The sequence below is a fragment of the Brassica napus genome, chromosome A7 (assembly GCF_020379485.1).
Source record: "Brassica napus cultivar Da-Ae chromosome A7, Da-Ae, whole genome shotgun sequence".
Classification (NCBI taxonomy): domain Eukaryota; kingdom Viridiplantae; phylum Streptophyta; class Magnoliopsida; order Brassicales; family Brassicaceae; genus Brassica; species Brassica napus.
The window spans coordinates 24,861,407-24,873,625 of NC_063440.1; the positions used below are offsets into that span (position 1 = coordinate 24,861,407).

General features: G+C 33.6%; 1 protein-coding gene and 1 pseudogene across 3 annotated transcripts; one reads left to right on the top strand and one right to left on the bottom strand.

Annotated features, from left to right (window-relative positions):
• Positions 1-188: 188 nt before the first annotated feature.
• Positions 189-8,607, bottom strand: LOC106354143 (endoglucanase 9). Of its 3 annotated transcripts, XM_048736166.1 has the most exons (7): positions 8,440-8,607; positions 7,998-8,111; positions 1,936-2,053; positions 1,357-1,860; positions 1,127-1,276; positions 942-1,053; positions 189-875 (listed from the first exon to the last, which is right to left on the bottom strand). In XM_048736166.1, exons 2-7 carry the CDS (start codon positions 8,018-8,020, stop codon positions 382-384), a joined length of 1,401 nt encoding a protein of 466 aa, XP_048592123.1. In that variant the 5' UTR covers positions 8,021-8,111; positions 8,440-8,607; the 3' UTR covers positions 189-381. The 3 variants fall into 3 exon arrangements, with proteins under 3 accessions (XP_048592123.1, XP_048592124.1, XP_013649470.1); XM_048736167.1 differs by lacking the exon at positions 8,440-8,607 and having other exon boundaries at positions 1,936-2,108; XM_013794016.3 differs by lacking the exons at positions 7,998-8,111; positions 8,440-8,607 and having other exon boundaries at positions 1,936-2,166.
• Positions 8,608-8,659: 52 nt separating this feature from the next.
• LOC106354145 lies at positions 8,660-11,754 on the top strand (annotated as a pseudogene).
• Positions 11,755-12,219: the final 465 nt, after the last annotated feature.

Genomic DNA, 12,219 nt, shown 5'->3' on the forward strand with positions numbered 1-12,219 from the left:
TTTAAAAAATGAAGTCTTTTTCAAAACATCAGTCTTTTTCAAAACGAAAAAAACCCCAAAACTAATTTCAATAATGTAGAAGTCAATACTAATTTCATGCAGCTAAGCTACACGTCGTGCTAATTTAGAGGCATTAGCTATTGACGCTTAGATTTAATGTATATAAATATAAATATGCTCCAAACCAATAATCACAAGACCACGAGTAGAATTTCTTCCTGGCCCATTAATATATCATATTTGGGTCTTAGCCCATTAAGAGTTGTACATTTTAAATTACGTGTCCCTTACTTGAGTTTCACGTTAGGCTTGTGCCAACGGATCTAACTATAAAACAAAAGGAACTACACACACCGGAGAAATGACGTGGCAGATCCGATTTCAAGCCGATCTACCGGAGGCGAAGTACGCCAACGGCCCAACGAACGCCGCGTTGATGTAAGTCGCCGGCTCGGAGTGACTATAATCATCCCTCTGATCCGGATACCCGTCGCTCTGATTCGGCCCTCCCACGATCGCTCCCGTGAGAACATTAGGGTTAGGGTTCTGACTGTAGAACGATTGAAACCCTCCGTTGCATCCCAAAGGTTTCGAGAGAAGCGCGTGCGAAGGGAGAGACGACGCTCTGTGGTGGATCCTCTTCGGGAAGCTTTGCCCGAATCCGACCATGTACGACATCTTGATCGGATTCTCTCCGAGTATGTAGTCCACTTGCTGCTTCGATACGCTTAACAGTGCGTTGGGGACGATGACGGAGCTTCCGCAGTCGAAGGTGTGACGCGTGGCTTTCATGTATTTGGCGTAGGTTGTGAGGAGGAATGTGATGGCTGTTACGTATTGGAGATTGCTCTGTGGTAGCTTGTACATTAGTCCTCCTGATGATAACGTTTTAGAGAGTTAGATTGATTAGGATTAGTGATTGTGACTTAGCTTTGCTTTACCTTGAGTGTATTGGGTAGAGGAAGAGGGAGAGTTTGGGAGGATCTTGCACATGAAATTCTCAGCTGATTGTTTGTATTGTTCAAAGTTGCTGTCTTTGTTAAGTAATGCTCTCTGTTAAAAAAAGTAACAAGCTTTGTTGTGAGTTGATGAGTCTAATAGTGAGAATTGTAATAGTTAGACGCACCCGTGAGAGAAGAACATAGGCGCCAGCGTATTTGTTGTCCCAGCTGAAGATGTCAGGCTGATCTCCACCTCCTAGAGATTTTATTAAGTTTTCGTAATACGGGTTGTTGGTTGCTCTCAGTAGCCACGCAGCACCCCACATCAGCTCGTCCTGTTATCATAAATTCACATTTTAGTATTGAGGATCCAATGTAGCAAGTAAAGGAGTTTCAGGGGATAAGAGAAGCAGACCTTGTAACCAGAGTAAGAGCAGTAGAAAGGACAGACTGATGAAGAAAGGGAATCACTGTAAGCGCCTCTGTACTGAATAGCAAACTGCATTACGTTCTTTGCTGTCGCCAGCAGCAAGCGCGAGTACTTAGGATCAGCTTTCCTGAAAACCATAGAAGCTGCGGCCAGAGCTGCTGCGGTTTCAGCAGCTACGTCAGAGCCAGGGTTGGAAGAGGAAACAGAGTAGACTGTACGAGGCGTGTCCATGTCTTCAGGACGTTCCCAGCATTTGTGATCAACGTTAGGATCTCCTACCCCAACATAAAGCTTCCCCGGAGTGGCTCTAGCACATTTCAGGAGATAGTCAGTTCCCCAACGGATGTTCTCACGTGCGTTTTTGAGCTCAGGACCCATCCGCTTACCGTACTCAAGCGTGCTCCATGAAAGCATCGTGGTGGTAAAAGCCATTGGGAAATTGAACTTGATGTTGTCTCCCGCGTCGTAATACCCACCAGTTAAGTCCACCTGCAATATTCACATAGCTTAGTTATCAATTGTTACTGACATAACTGTAACTTGTATAACGGTTTCAGGGTGTACATGAGCGGTTGAACCATCAGAAAGGCCGGAGCTAGCCCTCCAGGAGACTTGCTGGTCTCTAGGGAGGCGACCAGATCGCTGACCTTGGAAGAAGAGCAATGACTTGGAGAGTGCTTCTCTGTAATTTGGATTAGCTTCAACATTTCTCGTGAGAAGAGACGAGAAAAGGAGAACTAAGAAGAAGAGAGAAGTCATTGTCCAAAGACGGAGAAGTTGAGTACTTTATGAGTTTTGAGGTACGAATCTATGATGTGAAGGTCCACATATTTATATACAGGGAAAGTGTGAGAGAGAGGGATTTGATCCGGCGCTGATGGAAGCGATGAATACGGCTTTTTGGGAGAAAGTGGCCTTAATTAACCTTAATTTCTCCAATCTAAATCTTTTTCTGGTTAAATGCTTAATTTATCCGACCAAATCCCCTTTTTCTTTAACTGTCTCTACTGATTACCTTTTCTTTATCCATTTAAATTCCTCTTTTTATGTCCGTTGAATCTTTTCATAAAGTGTTGAAAAAGAAAAACAGAGAATTTTATGACAGAAAATGGAATAAAACTAGGTTTGCCACCAGTATGATTTAAGAATGTGTTAGTGGTCTCCTGTTTCCGAAGAAGCAAGTAGTAGTATTTGTTTAAAAACTGGTACATGAATGACGGAAATATAAACGCACGTTACGACTTTGCGTCTGCCTAAACGTAAACTGTGATGGTCAAAAGCCAAATTCAAAAGTAGAATTGTTTTATAAGACGATGTGAAATTTAGAGAGATTTGTGATATAAATATAATGCATTCCTAATCTGCTTGAAATATTTTTTTTGAATTATTAAAGAGGTTTTAGACGATATGGATCATATAAAAGCGAAATCCAAACCATATAATAATTCAACTTTCCTTTGGAAAGAAGATTCTCCTCAAAAATTCAAACCATATATATCAAGCAGTTTAGAAAAACAGATGGAAGTCACAGTGTATGTTCATATGTTGATTTTAGGGTATAGTTAGGTAATTTATACTATTTTCTGAAGTTGTCTTATTTTTCTAACATGAAATTATAACAGATATATCAAGCAGTTTAGAAAAATAAAACAACTTCAGAAAATATATATATGGAAGTCTTACTTCATTTTATGAAATAAAAGGTATTTTAGACACATTACTTATTGGGAAAATATTACATCAATGTATTTATTTTGATGTTTACGTACGTCTTAATAATCATATCGTTAAGTTTGATTTCCCGTGCCGTTAAAAATGAGGATACTTGGATATTAGGGAGATATTATGTTCATATGTTGCTTTTAGGGTATAGTTAGGTAGTTTATAGTTAAATTAGGTTAGAGCTTAAAGGGAGGAGACAAAATTAAGATAAGAAGGAAGCGTGAATGGCGCCAAGATAACGGCGCCGAGTCTTGGGACTTAATCAAAAGAATGTTTAGTGTAATGGAGACGAAATTGATACCTTAAGTTCCTCTTTTTATGCATGTTAATTAAAGTTATTCATCGACCCTCCCGCTTTTTTCCTGGGAGTGTTTGTGTAATGACAAAAGCGAATAAAAAGGGGACAAGGTGTCTGCTCTATGTTGTTACAATGATTATTACTACTAGATTTTTTAACCGCGCTACGCGCGGATAAGATATTATATGTATTTCTCAATTCTAAAAAATATTGTATAATATTGTATTATATTATTTAAAGAATATAAAATAAGACCACATAATATAAATATATTTTTTATATTTTCTTTGTGAAAATCATTATGTTGTTTGATTGTTGTACTTAATTCACATATTTGCATAGATATTTGTGATAGATGAATAACTATATTTTTATTATCAGTAAATAATATATATTTATTATATAATATAAGAAAAATGGAATTATTTACTTTTTAACAAACTTGTCTCATGTTGGGGACTCGGTTATAGACATATCATATTCGAATGAAACATTTTTACACTTATCAATGTTCTTAACAATCAAGAAACAAATCTGAATATCAAAACAATATCTCATACGATCTCTTTGTGGAATAACTGCTCTGAAGAAATTGAATTTATGCATCAAAAAGGACTGGAAATGGATGTGCATATGTGTTATCTAAGTCAGCTTTACAAAAAACTATTTATAGTTCATATATCATTTATGTCCATCCTATTTTTTTGTCCATCATTTCTTAAACATCTTGAAATAAGTAATGCTAATTAATAATAAACTTTTTACTCACAAAATAAAAATCAAATTTGTCTAATTATCGCTTAATTTGTCTAACTGATATATGTATTTCTCAATTCTAAAAAATAATGTATAATATTGTATTACATTATTTAAAGAATATAAAATATGACTTCATAACATAAATATATTTTTTAAATTTTCTTTGTGGAAATCATTATGTTGTTTGATTGTTGTACTTGATTCACATATTGCATAGATATTTGTGATAGATGAATAACTATATTTTTATTATCAGTAAATAATATATATTGATTATATAATATAAGAAAAATAAAATTATTTACTTTTTAAACAAACTTGTCTCATGTTGGGGACTCAGTTATAGACATATCATATTCGAAAGAGACATTTTTACAGTTATCAATCTTCTTAACATTGAAAAAACAAATCTACATATCAAAACAATATCTCATACGATCTATTTGTGGAATAACTAAACTGAAGAAATTGAATTTAAGCATCAAAAAGGACTGGAAATGGATGTGCAGATATGTTATCTAAGTCTGCTTCATAAAGTACTATTCATAGTTCATATATCATTAATGTCCATCTTATTTTTTTGTCCACCATTTCTTAAACATCTTGAAATAACTGATGCTAATTAATAATAAATTTTTTGCTGGAAAAAAATCAAATTTGTCTAATTATCGCTTAAATATTTTATTAATATGGTCTAAGAAGCTTTTAAGTGATATCATAGTTTAATTTATTAGTTTTTTTTGTTAATTTTTAGAGGTTTTTGTATTTAAGATTTTTTTCCATATTAAGCTTCTATTTCTTTCACAGAATTGATATATATATATATATATATATATATATATATATATATATCATAAAAATTACCATCAAATCAGTTTTACTTATTTATTATTTTGTTTTAACGAAAATACACTTTTTAAATAATTTAATTTAAAATAAAATTATATATTAATTTGCTGTATTTTAACAATTTCATTGATTTAATTAATTTGCTTTGGTGGATAACTTAAAAAGTTTTCATATGAATCGGGGAAAGCAAGCTTATGTTGTTATATTATATTTATTTTGTGTATATAGAATCTATATACAATGCTAGTGTAATAAAGAAAGAACATTATTTTTTTGTAACTTCAAAAAGATACATTATTACAATTTGAAATGAATCAAAATTGAATAAAATGGTAATTAAATATTTGTAAATCTAATTGTTTAGTTGGATTCTCATGAAAAAAAAAATCGATTGGTTAAACAAATGTTTCAAAATTTGTTGTGGTATTGTTTTGTCTATAAATTATAAAATTTATTGAATTAATATATTTAATTATTGCATCCTTAAATAATATTTTATTAAGACATTAGAAAAATATGTTTTGAGTTGTTTTGTCAAATTGTACAAAAATCTATGCTTTTTCATATTTGTAACTTCAAAAAGATACATTATGACAATTTGAAATTAATCAAAATTGAATAAAATGGTAATTAAATATTTGTAAATCTAATTTTTTTTTATCTTGTTTAGTTGGATTCTCATGAAAAAAATCGATAGGTTAAACAAATGTTTCAAAATTTGTTGTGTTATTGTTTTGTCTATAAATTACAAAATTTATTGAATTAATATATTTAATTATTACACCCTTAAATAATATTTTATTAAGACATTAGAGAAGTATGTTTTGAGTTGTTTTGTCAAAATTTTACAAAAATCTATGCTTTTTCATATTTGTCACGAAAATTTATATGTTAAACTTACTTTTACAAAATTCTTAACTTTGTCACGAAAACAAAAATCCATGCTTTTTCATATTTGTCAACGTTCTCACACTTTCTAAGAATATATTAACTTAGCCACTTACTTTTTTTTTTTTTACAAAACAAAGTATCGGAGTCTTGAAAGTTGAATTCATATTATTGTAAATGTACATAAAAGATTGTGATTATATACTTAGTGGTTCTTTATATGTGTCCAAGAAAGTGTCAATGGCTTAGTGGTAACTGTTCTATATATATATCATACCAACCCGGGTTCGATTCTCACCTTCGCATTGTTTTTTTTGTTTTTTACGAAAAATAAATGAGATGACATGGCAATTTCGGGTTCTCTGATTGGTTGATTTTTCTATCCTATGTGGACACCCTCTCCATGGCTTATATCCCCCTTTTAGTATAGTATAGATGGGGTATATGATCTGATTACCACGGTGTCAAGCAGACGCGTGATGAAAGAGTAATATCTTATTAGTAATTGTAATCATTCGATGTCACTAATAGGACTCGAATACCATATTATTATACATTTCCCATCGTAAAAGAAAAAAGGGGTTGCATGAGATGAGACTAATGGAAGATGCGATTTCAAAACTAAGCAACCACTTTTTTCCTTCACACATACTCAGTCTCCCCCCTACGGCCCTACGTACCCAGTGATACAACTCGAAGAATTTTCATTGGTTTTCTAGCACCCATGATTTTATCAATATTATTAAAACAAGATCATGACAACAAAAAAAAATATTAAAACAAGATCACTGCTATTTTTTACCCTTACTATTCCCTGGAATATTACTTATTTTACCATTGACTTACTTTTTAAAATAAATAAAAATTATGCAACTGCATCTACAGCCACTCTATGCCCATCCCGTTTATTCTTATTTGAACTTATGGATCATGTGAAGAGTTGGGTTTACATTTAGCATGCAGTGGCCAATTCTTTATTTTAATTTTGGAAAAACGAAGTCTAACAAAGAGGTTTACAAACCCAATTTCTATTACATATGTTGTTTTTTTGGTACCAAAATAGATAGAAAATCCAAACACAAAAGTAATTAAATTTTATTTACCATTGGTAAAAGATATGCCGAAGAAAGCATAGATACACATACTATTTAATATTAATTTAATATTTATGTTTATCCAAATCCAAATTAATAGAACAATTTTATAAAATGATGTTGTTAAAATTATATATATTGACACAATATTAATATATAGTTATAATAACAATTTTTCAGTATACTTTTTAGTTTGTATGTACAATAATAATATTCATATCATGTCGAATTAGCAAAACATAACTATTAATGGATAGTTTAGATTATCCTATTTTGCCCACTTAGCAAAACATAAAATCTTTCCAACACATGTGTATCATAAAACACATATAACATTATTGAAATTTTATAAAAAATCAACAAAAATCATATCCACAGTTTATCAATATTATTAAAACATAATAATTTCTAATATTTACCTATACTACTATTTGACATTATATTTTCCCAATGAACCTAACAATCCAAATAAATGTATTCATATATTTGTTTCTACTTTTAATAATATAGTGTACTTTATTTATCGGGACCGAAAAATCCATAGTTTTTTTTCTTTTTGATGGTTACACTTTTAAAAAATCACTCCTTATTTTTGATTTAATGCATATTTGTATGATTACCGTATATTATTCTTATCATACAAATTTTTTTTATTTTAATCTGTTGCATCATATACATCATATAAAATGTTACATCATATACATCATATAAAATGTAACATGATGATGAATTAGGCATTTGGTATAATAAATATATTATTCATGTTCATTCGCGTCAATGCAACTATGTCTAAATTTGTAACAATAATATGAATATACACAACTGGTATTCAGAAACAAAGAGAAGCCAGACGAACTTCAATATGAAAGCTTTCAACCAGACTACGATAGGTAAAAGACAAGTCAGAAATAGATGTCAAAAGATGTGTCTGACCAGAGAAGACCTTAAGCAGAAATAAACATGTGCAGGGTAAGAAAAACATAACGCAGTAATGCATAAAAATTGATCAACCTTACCTTGTTAATAATAAGCTCTGCATGCTTTACAAGCAACAGTAGTGTATCTCCAGAAGCAGTCCTCAGAACAGGAACAAGAGCCGGTAGCGTTATCAACTCAAAGTCATTCCTATCCTGCAAATTTCATTTTCAGATTGCCACAACTAAGCGTTTAGTCAGACAACACTGTTGACACTCTACTGATCAAATACCTTCGTTAAAGAAAGTTCACGGTTTTGTAAGAAAGTGACAGGTTGAGAAATAACAATCTAACAAACAAACATCATTTATTACAATTAAAAATAATTGAGGGGGAACCATTGATCGTATAAAAAGTATGTGAGAAGGAAAACTAGTTCTATCTAGAAACCACTGGCACCTATAAATCAACAACAACCCATGGGAGTTATCAAAAAAAAAAAACAACAACCCATGGGACTCTGATTAACAAAATTTAAATTACCTGAGACTGCTATAGTTAGAACCATTGGCCACATGTTCTAATAGACTCCAATTATATGTTTGTTTGATTTCGTTTTTATTATTCATATAGCCAACGCTAAAATCAAATGAAAAAGAATAACTTAAATAAGACGTTGAGAGAGAGTGTGGAGAGGGTCGAATTGAGTTTATGCATGGTCCAATTCATTGATGAGAGGGAGGGGAAGACCTAAAGAAGTCAACTAAATCCGACATGTTGATCGCTAGACTTGTCAAGACACAGACCCACTAGAAATGAGAGAGTTTCTCATTCAATCCTTCTTCCTAGAAAGAACCAAAACCTTTGTTATTGGTATCATCTATTATGAAATTTATGTGGAAATATTGAGACGGGAGGCACAGTTCATTGACGAAGACAAGTCCACCAAATTTGACTAGTTGACGCAACCAAATAAGAGGTTTCTTCTTCTTCTTCTTAAAGATAGCCAGTGAAGCATACAACATAAACCCATTACTCACTACAAATACTCAAAAAAAGAAGAAGAGAGAGAGAGAGAGATGATGATGATCCTAAGTCATTGTTATTGTTTTTCTGGTATTATTATTATTACCATCTATTTCTCATTCCTAATCCACAGTACCCTTGCTTCTCCTAGGCCCCACTTTTGCCGCCACGACCAGAGGGATGCTCTTTTGGAATTCATAAACGAGTTTCCCAATGATGAATATGAGAGTGATGCTGATCAGGTTCCAATGGGGATGGTAGTGGGCGATGAGCTTTCGATTGATGAGGTTCTGAACGATAATGCTCTGAACCATGACATTTTTATTTATCCCGATGGAAGTGAGTGGAATAAGAGCAATGATTGCTGTCATTGGGCGGGTGTCACGTGCGATGATAAATATGGTCAGGTGATATCACTCGACCTTACTTACACCTCTCTCAACGGCTCTTTGAAAACTAACAGTAGCCTTTTTAGACTTCAATATCTTCGCCACCTAAGCCTTGCTTGCTGCGATCTCAAAGGAGTTATCCCTTCTTCACTAGAAAACCTTTCTCGTCTCACCCTTGTTGACCTTTCTTTTAACAATTTGGTAGGTAATATTCCAGTTTCAATCGGAAACCTTTCTCGTCTCACCATTTTTGACCTTTCGTTTAATAAATTGGTAGGTAAGATTCCAGTTTCAATTGGAAACCTTTCTCTTCTCACCCTTATTAACCTTTCTAATAATGAACTGGTAGGTGAGATTCCAGCTGTTATAGGCAATCTAAACCATCTAAGAAACCTTAGCCTTAAGTATAACCATCACACCGGAGTGATTCCTTCTTCATTAGGAAACCTTTCCCATCTTATAAAACTCGATCTTTCGATTAATCATTTGGTTGGTGAAGTCCCAGCTTCCATTGGAAACCTACACAAGCTAAGGGTCATACGGCTTGACAATAACAGCTTAAGTGGAAAGTTTCCTATTTTACCCGCCAATTTTACCAAGCTTTTTCTTTTTAGCCTCAGCTATAATAACTTGGAATCCACGCTTCCATCAGATATGAGTGGATTCCATAGCTTGGAGTATTTCGATGTTAGTAAAAACTCATTTTTTGGGCCTTTACCTACATCCTTGTTCTCGATTCCTTCGGTAAAATATGTTGATTTGGGAGGAAACCAATTCACTGGTCCTATACAATTCAATGGCCTAATCCCGGAATCCATATCTGAGTTTCTCAACCTGGCCGTCTTATATCTTAGCCACAACAATTTCACTGGATCAATCCCTAAATCTATGTCAAAGTTAGTCAACCTCACAGATTTACAGCTTTCAAAGAACAACTTGAAAGGTGAAGTACCAGGTTTCGTATGGGGATTGAGTAGCTTGAATCTTTCTCACAATTCTTTCGAAAGTTTTGAGCACTCTTCTAAAGAAACAATGATTACGAGTTTGGATCTGAGTTCAAATTCGTTCCAAGGACCATTTCCCCATCGGATATGCAAGCCTCATTGGGACTTATACTTCCTAGATTTGTCTAACAATCTCTTCAATGGATCGATTCCTCGATGTTTGAGAAATTCTGCTGTTTTTATTGAAGTCTTGATGTTGAGCAACAACAGTTTCAGCGGAGTTATTCCAGATGTATTTGCAAATGCTACCAAGTTACTATCGTTAGACGTTAGTCACAACCAGCTGGAGGGAAAATTTCCAAAGTCTTTAATCAATTGCAAAACTCTGCAGTTGGTGAATGTGGAAAGCAATAGAATCAAAGATAAGTTTCCATCTTGGTTGGGATCTCTGCCGTCATTACATGTTCTCATCCTCAGATCAAACAAGATCTATGGGCCATTGTATCAACGCCACATGTCCATTGGGTTTCAGAGTTTAAGGGTTATAGATGTGTCACATAACGAATTGACTGGAACTCTCCCACCTCACTATTTTTCCAACTGGAATGAAACAACCACGTCAGCTGAAGGATATGGATACATGAAAAATTCCTTGAATGATTCTACGATTTATCGTAATTCAATGGAAATGGTGAATAAAGGAGTAGACACCAGGTTTGAGGGAATCCGAGAAGATTTTAGCGCATCGATTTTTCTGGAAACAGATTTTATGGCAAAATCCCTGAATCTATTGGCTTCTTGACGGAATTGCATCTTCTCAACTTGTCAAACAACGCATTCACAAGCGGTATCCCACAATCTTTGGCTAATCTGACTAATCTTGAGACGTTGGACCTCTCGAGTAATAAGCTTTCAGGTCAAATCCCTCAAGATCTTGGTAAGCTCTCGTTTCTGTCATACATGAACTTCTCCCACAACCTTCTCCAAGGTCCAGTGCCAAGGGGCACACAATTCCAGAGGCAGAAATGTTCTTCATTTATGGACAACCCTGGACTCTACGGTCTCGAAGAAATCTGTGTAGAACCCCATATTCCGAATCCTGCATCACAAGCAGACGAGGAATTGTCAGAGTCGGAAGAACCAATGTTCAACTGGGTAGCTGCTGCAATAGCCTATGGACCTGGCGTATTCTTTGGTTTGGTGATCGGTTATATATTCACTTCACATAATCATGAGTGGTTTCACTGAAACGTTTGGTCGAAGAAAACTCTGAGTCACTGTTACTGCTTGTTTGATTCTCATCTCTTGTACTCTCTCTAGTAAGCATTTGTGAAGCTTATGTTGTCCAAAGTCTTGTTTGTATTTGTACTGAATTTGCCATATGTTCTTCGAAAGACTTTTGTGTTTTTGTTTGTTTGTTTGTTGTTGTAGTTTCCTATTTAATATTTTTGTAATAAACGTATTTGGTGGTATTCAATCAACATTTTGATTTGAAAATATTATACCGGAACTTCTTCGTAATCAAATCTTAAACTTGCGCTTGAAAAGTCTTCCTTCTCTTGTATACAATTAACAATCCACGCGTATTACAACCTGTTTCTTTTCACACTTCCCAAACACCCTTGCGTATTCTGTGGATTGGTTCTGTGACATATCTTCAAAAATTATCAAATCTAAGTCTAAGCCTAAACCTATTTTATCTAAAAACCTAAGCCAATTATGTAAATCTCACGCTTTTCCATTCTTTCTAATATTCTCATTTTTATATATTATGTAAAATACTCAAAAAATAAAGTGTAAGTACATATGTCAAAAAAGAAGTATAAATATATAGCCAGTGCATAATTTTGGTATGGCTAATTATCTGACCGATGTAATAGTTGTATTTCAAAATCACATGGTTACAAACTAAACTATAAGCAAGATTTTGGTGAAAATTGATGGTCCATTGGGTCTATGTGACT

Coding starts and splice junctions, on each gene's coding strand:
- LOC106354143 (XM_013794016.3), bottom strand. CDS start 2,130: ATGACTTCTCTCTTCTTCTTAGTTCTCCTTTTCTCGTCTCTTCTCACG. Junction 1,277..1,356: donor GCTCTTACTCTGGTTACAAG/GTCTGCTTCTCT, acceptor TTATGATAACAG/GACGAGCTGATGTGGGGTGC. Junction 876..941: donor CTCTACCCAATACACTCAAG/GTAAAGCAAAGC, acceptor CGTTATCATCAG/GAGGACTAATGTACAAGCTA.